This window comes from Hemibagrus wyckioides, linkage group LG22 (genome assembly GCF_019097595.1).
Source record: "Hemibagrus wyckioides isolate EC202008001 linkage group LG22, SWU_Hwy_1.0, whole genome shotgun sequence".
NCBI lineage: Eukaryota > Metazoa > Chordata > Actinopteri > Siluriformes > Bagridae > Hemibagrus > Hemibagrus wyckioides.
Genome location: NC_080731.1, coordinates 8,030,176 through 8,042,269, shown reverse-complemented (window position 1 = coordinate 8,042,269; position 12,094 = coordinate 8,030,176). Strand labels below are relative to the sequence as shown.

The window sequence follows — 12,094 nt, the reverse complement described above, 5'->3', positions numbered from 1 at the left end:
ATGCAGCCTCAAACTCATTACTGGTGACTAAAAAACCTAGACGTAACCAAATTTTGTGCATGTGTGTGTGTGTGAGATGGGGCTACAAATATGCTAATGCCTTTCCCTTTCCCAGTGAGCCTTCAGAAGCTCAAGTGCAGCTGTGACTGCTCCATTAAGCCGCTCCGCTGGTCCTGATAAGAAACGAGTTAAAATGAATATTTCATTGAGGCAGATGGAGGTGTGTGTGTGTGTGTGTGCGCATGTATGCCAATGTGGGACAGCGTGACCAGAATATCCTGCTCACCAGCACCTTTACTGCAAACTGAGCAGACACCACTGAAAAATATATATACAAACAAAACTGCCAGTAATATTGAGTGATGATGCCAAATTTTCCCAGAATTCCCTTTTCACCACTCTTAACATTCACCCTCATCTCTAAAAGCCACAACATACTGATTCCATGTGCTGTGTACATTACTGTACTATAGAACAGAAGGCTCGTAGATTATATTCTACATAACATCATTTAACGGAGATAACAGATATAAACAATCCTTTTCAAGCAAGCCGAAGTATGCAAAGCTGCACCTTATTGTGCAAAAGAAACACACACACACCTACAGTGGAGAGTGATAGTATCACTGCTTTGCAGTGCTTTAACCAATCAGCATTAAGTTGTAAAATGTTAGATTTAACACATCACTTTAAAACTATTTACAATTTCCCGGTTCAAATAGTCATTATTTTTCTTTTGGCCAAAAACGTTTCCAGCTGAAATCGTTCGGTGGCATCTCCAATAAACACAGCTAGCTGACGTTAAATAGAAAGCTCTCTATAATGTTAGCTACTTCAATCATACACCGATAGATTTTATCTCTCTTATCTTCCCAGAAAGCCGGGGTGAAAGCTACGCAAGAACATAAGGCATTGTGGAAAGGGGGCGGAGCTTCCAGGCAGTGTCTGTTTATATTGTAGAGCTTGTAAGTAAATTATTCCAGCTTGACGTGTGGCTTGTCTCTATTCTACTGGGATGAAAAAGCCTGTATTTGTTGTATCTCTGAGTGTTAAACTGCGTAACAGGACTTGCACTATAAGATTTATAGTAAATGTCACAGAATATCATGGCAGTGTAATATCCTGTAGAGACGAATGAGCTGAAGCCGAGCAGTGAGCTTACAGACAGACAGGCTTTCTGAGCATTTCAAAATCATCAATCGTACACACTGAGCAAATTATACTTAATATCCCAAACCTAATATATTCTTATTATTGATGATTGCTATGATAAATTACTTAAGTCTACATTTGAACACAGCAGTACTAACAGTGCAGAATACTAATGAGGAGCGCTGCTGGATCGCTGCATCCTCATAAATCATAACAAATGTTAAATCTAAGAGAGAGAAAAACAGCTATTTGGAGAATGTACACACAACATCCCTGGATTATCTTAAGCAGAAGCAGGTGGAAATGCTTTCGAAAGCTGGATTTGCAAACCTGATGTGTAAAGACTTTACACACACTTTTAGCTCAAAGTGTATTATTAGGATTACGGTCATTTCCTTTTGGCACGCAAATGAACAGCTTGATCAAAGTAGAACATCCACTGAGTGAAGTTACCAGGTACATTTACAGCTGTGTTTATTAAAGACACTTATTTACCCAACGTAATATAATGGACTAGGTTAGAAAGTAAATCCTAGCAGAGAAAGTCTGAGAATTTGACTGGATTTGATCCGCTACATACTAAAGGCATTCGCATCTGTTACAATATTTTACAACGTAGGCAAACTTTTAGTCACTCACCCGAAACCCTCGAGCGATGTGTCAAACTCGACGAAGGCCGGCGTGAGGGCGGAGCCGTGCAGGCGGATGATGTCGTGCGGCGTTGTCATGGACACCAGACACTTGACCCGTGTCAGGGGCACGGCGCTGGCTTCGGCTGAGCGCACCAAGCTCCGGCTGATGCGGTACGACCCGCTCTCCTCGCTCACCGCAAAGACACTGTCCATCCCCAAGCCCTCCATCGATGCGGTCATGCTGTCTGCAAAAACACAGCAACAAAGTTTTAGCCTGTCGTTTGTAACGGTCAGTTTCTCTCAGTTTAATGATGCTTTCAGTATAAATACCCAAGTCTCAATAAAACTGAGGCTTAAACGAATCATTTAGCAATGTGAGGGTCAGAACTACACCCGAGTCAGTTAATTTGACAGTCAAAGATCAGAAGAAAAAAGGGTCATTTTTTTTCAGTTCATCAAAGTCAGCTTTAGGTTGTTCCTAATCGAGCAACAGATTTATTACATTCTGTTTAAAATGGCCAAACAGCACCATTCTAGCAAGGGCAATTCATATTATGAGCAGGTAAATAAGAGAAAAGTGCTTTGTTTGATTCCCAGCTAATTGTATGTTCTCACATGATGCTTTCACACTGGCGTTTTAGTCTGAAACATGTCACGGTTTGCACTCGGGTCTGTGCCTCTTCGGGAAGAGTGTGTGTTTTAGCTGATGACCATCATTAGTTTCCACAAAACACACCTGTACATGAGAGGCAGGGGAATGTTATGGGATGCAAAGAAGAAAATGCAGATACACAATAGGACCAAAATAATATGATGAGACATGTAAGATGAAAACAAGAGATAGATAGATAGATAGATAGATAGATAGATAGATAGATAGATAGATAGATAGATAGATAGATAGATAGATTGACAGACAGATAGGCAGAAATAAATACAGCCAGCTAGCTAGCTAGCTAGCTAGCTAGCTAGCTAGCTAGATAGATAGATAGATAGATAGATAGATAGATAGATAAACAGACAGACAGACAGACAGACAGACAGACAGACAGACAGACAGATAGATAGATAGATAGATAGATAGATAGATAGATAGATAGGCAGAAATACAGCCAGCCAGCCAGATAGACAGACAGACAGATAAATAGACAGACAGACATAAATTGACAGACAGACAGATAGATAGATAGGCAGAAATACAGCCAGCCAGCCAGCCAGCCAGATAGATAGATAGATAGATAGATAGATAGATAGATAGATAGATAGATAGATAGATAGATAGACAGACAGACAGACAGACAGACAAATAAACAGACAGACAGATAGATAGGCAGAAATACAGCCAGCCAGATAGACAGATAGGCAGATAGACAGACAGACAGACAGACAGACAGACAGACAGACAGACAGATAGATAGATAGATAGATAGATAGATAGATAGATAGATAGATAGATAGATAGATAGATAGACAGACAGACAGACAGACAGATAGATAGATAGATAGACAGGCAGAAATGCAGACAGATAGGTAGATAGATAACTAGACAGATAGCTAGATAGACAGACAGACAGGCAGACAGGCAGGCAGGCAGACAGACAGATCGCTAGATAGATAGATAGTTTACTTAATTGATTGATTGACTGAGTGATTGATGGATAGATTGAAGGATACTTTATTCATCCCAATGGGAAATTTACACAAAAGTAAAAGGGCACCAGAGTTTGAAGTGAGTCTGAATCCAAAGCAATACTGCTACAATCACACAGGCATTCAGGCTACAGCAAACACGGACAGTGTGAAATCCACCTAAACTGTGTAGTGTTCAAGTCACGTCAAGAGGCTTTACTTGAACCATATACAGCTGGAACAGTACACAGTGAAATAAAACAGCGTTCCTCCAGGACCAGGGTGTTACAGAAAACAACACAAATATAAGACTACACAGACCTAAATATGAGCCAGAGGAAGTGTTTCACAAGCAAAGAGGGGGAAAAAAGCTAGAGCTGAAGTAGTTTACAAAAGGCCACAGAAAGTTATCACAGGTCAAAAAAACAAAGAGCGCAAAGCAGAAAAGAAATTCTGCATGGATCATCGGTTTTACTTACTTCTTGCTTCAGCTTCATAACTCAGGGAGCTTGGCTTGTGAACCCGGTATTGCTTCAGGAGCTTTTTGTCCCATGCGCCGCAGTTTAAAGGATTCCCTAGCCGCAAAAACTCCCTGTGAAAATAAAACAAAACAAAAAATATATCACAAAAAAACCCAACAGTTCATTGTTTTAGCTGGTTGAGAAGTATATAGAGATTGTTGCATGTATTAATTTTCACCAGCACAATCATATTTTAACCAATTTCTTTTCTGTTCTGTGGAACGTTCTAGATTTTGGGACTCTCAAAAATGGATTTTCCATTTATTTATTTTTTTTAAAAACAATTTATAATCGCACCCCTACTGTTTACATTTTTTATTTTATTTATTATTATTATTATTATTATTATTATTATTATTATATAATTATATTAAAATAAAAATAAATAATTATATAAATAAATAATAATATAAATAAATAATAATAATAAACAAAATTAATAAAAATAAAAATATAATTATATTATAATTATAAATATTATTATTTATTTATTTATTTATTATTATTTATTTTTTTTAAAAACAATTTATAATCACACCCCTACTGTTTAGGCAATGCTCACAGACTTGCTTTTGATTTCACAATACAGAGCATCACACTGCAGCAGAGAGTGTTATTAAACGTGAATTATTCACTCAGTCTCATCATCATAAAAAACCTCACGCTACGACCGCTTGAACTTAAGCCCTATCACGGATAAATGCACAGCAAAGTTTCTTTCTAGTCCGTGTTTTAGACTCAGAAAGATGAGATGCAAAAAGCCTAAAGTACAGACCTTGCTAGCGGACGGCGTCTGCGTTCTCCATCAAGGCCAAGCAGCCAAGCGGAAAATTAAAAACATTAATCTGACCACGCAATTCTTCCAGACAACCCACAGAGAACTCTAAATAATCCTGAACCCTGACAAATTTGATCGTTTTCGTTTTAAAAGAAAGCAGAGTACCTGCAGAGTGCTTCTGAGCACCAGGGGAAGTCTGCTCGGATAATCAGGCACGCGCTGGGAAGATTTTATTTACACAGTGAATCAAAGCTAGATGAGCAGATAAGGAGCAGAGCTGACTTTTAATAATCTCACTCGGCCGCTCCAGACTGCACGGGTGCGTAAGATTTAGAAGAACTGTGATCGTTATGATAGTAGCCATGGAGAAGATTTTGTGTAATCGCTGAGCTCAAACAATAAGCAGATGCTTTATTTTGTTTCATCTTTCCTGATGGTTAGAAGTTAATTAGAAATTAGCTAACCTTACTATGATGATTAGCTAACATACTAAAGGCAGTGGTGGCTCAATGGTCAGCACCACCAAGCCCCACTGTTGAGCAAGGCCCTTAACCCTCTCTGCTCCAGGGGTGGTGTATCATAGCTGCCCCTGCACTCTGACCCCAACTTCCTCAGCTGGGATATGCGAAGAAAAGACCTCCACTGTGCTGTAATGTACAGTATGTGTGAATAATAATAAAGGCTTCTTGCCCTCAGTTCTTAACACAACATTGAGCTCATCAGATTAAATGACTCAATCTTGGATGTTATTTTTTACTGGTTGAGAAATTAGTCCTGTGACCAGCAGCTTAATACTAACTAAGACTTCTTTTTTCCTTTTCTTTGGCTTTTCCCTTCAGGGCTCGCCACAGCGAATCATCTCTCTCCACCTATCCCTATCTTCTGCGTCCTTTAACACCTGCACCCACTAGCTTCATATCCTCATTTATTGCATCCATATACCTCCTCTTTGGCCTTCCTCTTTGCCTCCTGCCTGGCAGCTCCATGTCCAACATTCTCCTACCAACATACTCACTCCTCCCTCCTAACTTCGTCCCCCAAACATCCGACATGAGCTGTCCCTCTGATGTACTCGTTCCTAATCCTGTCCATGTGTTTTGACAAAATCTGTATTATCCAGAAGCACATTTCTATTCGAACTGTTCATCCCTGGAATGATGCATCATTACACAGAAACTGCTGAAATACATCGTACATGTTTTTGTTATTCATGTCTTTTCAATAGGAAAGACTTTGTCTTTTTAAAACCTTTCTCCTTTATTTGTCACATATACAGTGCAGCACAGGGAAACTTTGGAAGCTGGGGTCAAAGCACAGAGCATCAGGCATGATACAGCACCCCTGGAGCAGTGAGGGTTAAGGGCCTTGCTCATGGGCCCAACACTGGCAGCTTGACGGTGCTGGGGCTCGTACCCTGACCTTCTGATCAACAGCCTTAAACAGTTTAGCCCATAAGAGTAAGCACTCTTCTCTGTTTGGATGATGACGTAGGAGCATCACAGACATTCTGAGAGCAGGAGATGTTTAGACTGTATTTTATTACAGCGTTGTAATAAACTAAAAAATTCTGCATCTCTTTAGTAAACATATTTACACATCATTAACCAGTGTGATATTTGCAGAAATCCTAAGCAAGTAAATTTATATGACATAAACCCTGATTTTTGGTTATTTCTCCAAAATTTAACCGTCATGAGAAGCATCAGGGTATCTGAAGGATTTTTCCAAAATGCCTCACAAATATGCTGAAAAAGAAAATTTAATGGTAAAATGCTACATTCTGCACATCTAACTGTACCTTGAACTAATATAACATGACACAAACACTTCTTTCATCATCACCCAAAATAATATTTATACTGATGCTGGCAAGTCCTATAGTCCTTTAGCTGACCAGGCAGTGCTGTGTGTATCAGGAGATTTTGCTGTTCGAGTTTCAGACTGACCGGAGCGCCATGGGCTGCAGGTTCTGTGAGGCGAGCCTCTCGAAGGTCCTCTGCAGAGGTGGGTGTAGTGAGTGCTCCTCGTCACTCATGGCGCAGCTGCAGCGCTGTAGCAGGCGTGACGGCAGACCGGATTCACACAGCACCTGCTGGTTCCTTTCAGAGTGGACCAGCAACTGCAGCACATTCGCCACCGCCAACTGCAACTCCAAGGAATGCTGGGAAACAGGACAATTAAGCCGAATGATTGATTAAATAATCGTGATAAGGTAAAAAGAAGAGTCAAGAAGATCTGTGTTACATAAATAAAGATTAGTCATGATGCAAAGCAAATATAAGATAAACTTTATAATAATATTCTGTGAATTAAACCTTTCATTTACATTTCTGGCATTTAGCAGACGCCCTTATCCAGACATCTCATTTTATACAGCTGAGCAACTGAGGGTTAAGGGCCTTGCTCAAGGGCCCAGCAGTGGTAGACTGGTGGACCTGGGATTGGAACTCTCAACCTTCAGATCACCTTAACCCATAAGCTACCACAACCCCATCCTTTCATCAGCACCGTCACAAGCAGATCTTGTTTCCTGTATATACCACACTGACAGTGCTGATGATTCTCTCACTGGATTTAAGTAAGATTTATAGCCTGTGGCAGAAAACAAGCCTGACTTGCACTTCTGACCATCTTATAACGGTCATTAAACTTCTAGCTCCATGAGCATCTTTTAAGCTGTACGTAAAAACCTTTCAATAAGAGTCAAAAGTTAAAAGATGTACACAATGTGCTTCACGTCTTGGCGTCACGGCCGGCTGCAGAGATTTTTTTTTTTTTTGCGCTGTGATTGAAGCAACGGGGACGTGTTTTGATGAAGCTGATGGCGAAGAACACGAGAGAGAACAGAGAGACCCATGGCAGATTATTCCACACTTTTGTCAGCTCATCAATTCTCATCAACGGTCTCGCAACAGGACTGTCACAGCACACTGTCACAGGACATGAAAAGCCTGAGTTGCTTACAGAGAGACAATTGTTTCCTCCGTGTTCGATGAATACTATGAATTTATTTGGTAATGTCGAAAACTGCAGTAGTTTTCAGAAAGTGTTGGACTTCTGGCTTCTTGCTAAACAAACTCAGTTCATGTATGTATGTATGTATGTGTATATATATATACATACATACACACACACACACACCCCGATCAGGCATATCATTATGACCACCTGCCTATTATTGTGTTGGTCCCCCTTTCACTGTCAAAACAGCCCTGACCCGTCATGCACTGTGTATTCTGACACCTTTCTATCGGAACCAGCATTAACTTCTTCAGCAGTTTGAGCTAGAGTAGCTCATCTGTCGGATTGAATCACACAGGCCAGCCTTTGCTCCTCATGTGTATCAATGACCCTGTCGCCGGTTCACCACTGTTCCTTCCTTGGACTACTCTTGATGGATACTGACCACTGCAGACCGGGAACACCCCACAAGAGCTGCAGTTTTGGAGATGCTCTGATCCAGTCGTCTATCACAATTTAGCCCTTGTCGAACTCCCTCAAATCCTTACGCTTGCCCATTTTTCCTGCTTCTAACATCAACTTTGAGGACAAAATGGTCACCTGCTGCCTAATATATCCCACCCACTAACAGGTAACATGATGAGGAGATAATCAGTGTTATTCACTTCACCTCTTCGTGTTCATAATGTTATGCCTGATCGGTGTATATTATATTATCTTGAGCAAATTTCTTTTCCATTTGCCTGAAGTAACTATTTCAGAATTCATAATGGACATGAAATCAGTCCTATTCTGTTAAACTTTCTAAAATGATTACACTATGTTCTATTAATACACTAATTTTATTCACCATAACAGCGTGGAACCTTCTTTCACACTGTATGCAGCCGAATACTCTCTGCTTTGGCACTACTGTTGATTTATATAAAGAAACCTATCCTGGAAAACCAATCATAGATCCATCTATCTCCCAATCATCCATTTCTGTAGCGGTTATCCTACACAGAGTCATAGCGAGCCTGGAGCCTATCGCAGGAGACTCAGGGGACAGGACAGGAGACACCCGGGAAAGAAAGAGCGCTAACACGACGCAGAGCACACACACACACACACGCACACATTCACACACTGCGGAGAATTGCCAATCAGCCACCAACTCTTCTTGTATCATTGTACTTGGGATTAAAACTGGAGGACCAGAAGGAAACCCCCGAAGTGAGGCGGGAATAAAATCCTCAATCTCAAAGGTGCGAGGCAAAAGTGCTAGTCACTACGCTAGTCCATTTGTTTTCTAAACATTTCTGGAGCTAAAAACAAACACTCCTAGAATATTCTGTAAGCCAATAACTGTTAGCTTGGACGTTATCCTCATTGGTCTACTTGATGAGTTGGAGAAAGTGAACTTCAAGGATACATAAAATAAATTAGCAACCTGACAACCAGCTGCTATTTCACATTTTACTAAATTATGCATAAGAGTAGATTTGTTATTTATCCTGTATGCTAAAGGCAGAGCAGAAAGGTGTACCTCAGGGTGGGTGTCTGAGCTGATGGAGGCCAGCAGGTCAATCATGGCCAGAACAGCGCCTGCGTGAATGACCACAGGGTCGGAGGCGTGCTGAGAGGGGTTCCCCAGGTGCAGCTTTAAGTCTGTGAGGTTTTTGGTTGGTGCTGCGGTGGAGGAATTGTGGTAGCCATGTCTGTGTGGCGAGAGGGAGAAGGTCAGGGCACACGTTATATATTATATCAATATATTCTTAACCATGTTTTCTCCTAATTACTGATGTTTTACCTTCTGACAGTAATAAACATTCAGACACACTTAACACCTCCAGTGAATATATCAGAGGTAAATATTTCATGCACTAAATAGCAATAATGAAAGTGAAGAAATTCCCAGAAGCCCCTGAAAGTTATTACACGATATTTGAATGGAAAAAGCTACACAGTACTGATCTGAATCCCACTGGAAAGTTCTAGAAGATTATGAATTGCGAGAGAAACCCTTGTGACCTTGGGGAATTGGAGGTGATTTGTTAAGAGAAATGGACCAAAACTGGACCACAAAGCTACTTATTTCTTACTGCAGATGCATCAAAGCTGTATTTGCCAACAATGTCTTTGGGGCGATTTACTAACAATGGAAAGCGGTGGCGTCTAAATAGAGAAAAAAGACCTTTGTGTGTAAATCTGAATGAATATATGCACTCGAACTATCCATCCATCCATTTTCTATACCAGCTTTATTCCTAATTAGGGTCATGGAGATCTGCTGGAGCCTATCCCAGCACACATTGGGCGAAAGGCAGGGGTACACCCTGGACAGGTCGGCAGTCCATCACAGGGCCACACATATAGACAGACAACCACACACACTCACACTCACTCCTAGGGGCAATTTAGAATTACCAATCAAACTAATGTACATGTTTTTGGACTGTGGTAGGAAACCCATGCATGCGTGGGGAGAACATGCAAACTCCACACAGAAAGGGCCCTGCCTGTTCGAACCTGGGATTCGAACCCAGTATCTAACCATCACTCTAACTATATTAAATAATATTACACCAAATACTTATTTCTGCTCACAGTTTAATCCTTAAATGTAATCAAATTTAGACACATCACATATATAAATACATTCATTATTTAATAACAGATGGATAACTGAAGCATGTAGTTGAGACTAGACATTGTCTATGCTACACTGAGATCTGTAGAAAATCTTCTACTTTGTTACGTAGCTCCCGATTCTAGCACATTTCTCACTTATACATTTTCTAAATGTGGAATCTGTGGGAAGTTGTGATTCAGTATTTCTGTGTACATTGCGTTTTTATGTAGGTCAATTAAACATCTGCGTGGATGCGATGTTAATTACTGATCACAACTGCATCAGAACTATTAACAACTAGTTGAGAGGCTTTTTTATTTTTTGCAACTGCAAGCCAGCAGAACAGCTTGAAAAGGCAGACTGAGGCACAAATACACACACACACATAGATAGAGAAGGGAGAGACAGTGAGGATAAGATTTGTGTAGAAGGAGAGGAGAGGGAGAGAGAGAGAGAGATGCAGAAATGAGAGATGGAGAGGGTGATTGTGGAGGCAGAAAAATGCATAGCGCTGTACCTCTTCCTGGCGAGTGCTGGAGTGCCCCAAGGAGAGGGGAGCGAGGTCTCGTGAGTCAGGCAAGGGGGCACCTGCTCGGCACGACTACACACACACACACACACACACAGATCAACAACAAGCACACAGCACACAATCATCCAATCCACACACACAGGCATCCGAATCCCCACAAACAGCCGGGTGAAGCAACACACACCCCGCATGTGCAGCCAGGCGATGCCATGGGTTACATCAGCAAGAGAAGAAGAGAGAAAGACAAGGATAAAAATGATGGAAGCAGTTAGTACAAGCTGAGATCATTTAAGATTTAACACTGAAAGGAACTGGTATAGTCTGGTGTACACACACATACACACACACACACATACACACACACACACACATCCTGGATCAGGAGGAAATGGCCACAGGCTGAAGCACAGCTGCACTACAAAAGCAAATGAACCTCCCACTGACTCTGGAAACGTGAGCCTGAATAGTGCCTACATATTAAACAAAGCTTTTGTATAAAACGTACTAGCCTGATGTATCTCTAAATCTGAAATGCTTTCCTGGCACACAGACACAGGCAGATTTTTACCTGTCAAAGGAGTCGGTGGCCATTTTGTAGAGGTAGACGAAGAGCTTGGCGCAGTAAGCCAGCTGTGGACACACGCTCTCCTCAGACGCCGCCTCGTCCTCCAGGAGCCTCTGAAAGGCCTGAGTGTTAGAAGCCATGGCGTTGCAGGACAGTGTAGTCACCGGGGCGAGCTTCTTGGCATCGGAGAAACAGCCGAGCAGACGTACGGCATCGGCCAGCTTCTCGTACTGCACCTCGGTGCGGAAGAAGTGCGCGTTGGCCGGCTCGTAGCGCATGGCGGCTGTCAGGGTGTGAAAGACAGCACGCAGTAGCTCCAGGGGCCCGTTCGGTTCTGACTCGATTCGTGTGCCAGCGCCCAGCAAGCGCTCCATGGCCACCAAGAGTGATGTAACATAGACGAAGCCACCGACACGCCTGAACACGGTGCGAGAACGATGGCTTTCACGCAACACAGCCAGCAGCGCCTGCATGAAAAAACCATGAGGATGGGAACTTTTCACCATCACACTGAATTACAGTACATTAATCAGACATATTTTAGTATACAGAAATATATTTTAGTGCTTTTTTTCCCCCACTACTAGATATTTAAAAATCATTTTCTGGTGAAAACTTTAAAGAAGCATCAAGCCATAAAGCCTTACACAGGCTCTCTTTAGTTTAATAAAGAAGCTTTTAGTCACGCTCGCTGAGCATAATGACTTCAA

At 41.6% G+C, this 12,094-nt stretch overlaps 1 protein-coding gene across 5 annotated transcripts in view; it reads right to left on the bottom strand.

Annotated features, from left to right (window-relative positions):
- wdfy3 (WD repeat and FYVE domain containing 3) overlaps positions 1 to 12,094 on the bottom strand; it is a 95,125-nt gene that overhangs the window by 47,297 nt on the left and 35,734 nt on the right. For 4 of the 5 annotated variants that reach the window (XM_058375128.1, XM_058375125.1, XM_058375126.1 and 1 more), the window contains exons 12-17: positions 11,388 to 11,851; positions 10,805 to 10,888; positions 9,202 to 9,373; positions 6,659 to 6,873; positions 3,893 to 4,005; positions 1,792 to 2,029 (exon numbers count right to left, since the gene is read on the bottom strand). In XM_058375128.1, coding sequence (XP_058231111.1) covers positions 1,792 to 2,029; positions 3,893 to 4,005; positions 6,659 to 6,873; positions 9,202 to 9,373; positions 10,805 to 10,888; positions 11,388 to 11,851 — 1,286 coding nt within the window. The remainder of the gene's footprint in view (positions 1 to 1,791; positions 2,030 to 3,892; positions 4,006 to 6,658; positions 6,874 to 9,201; positions 9,374 to 10,804; positions 10,889 to 11,387; positions 11,852 to 12,094) is intronic. The other variant, XM_058375129.1, reaches the window with a different exon arrangement.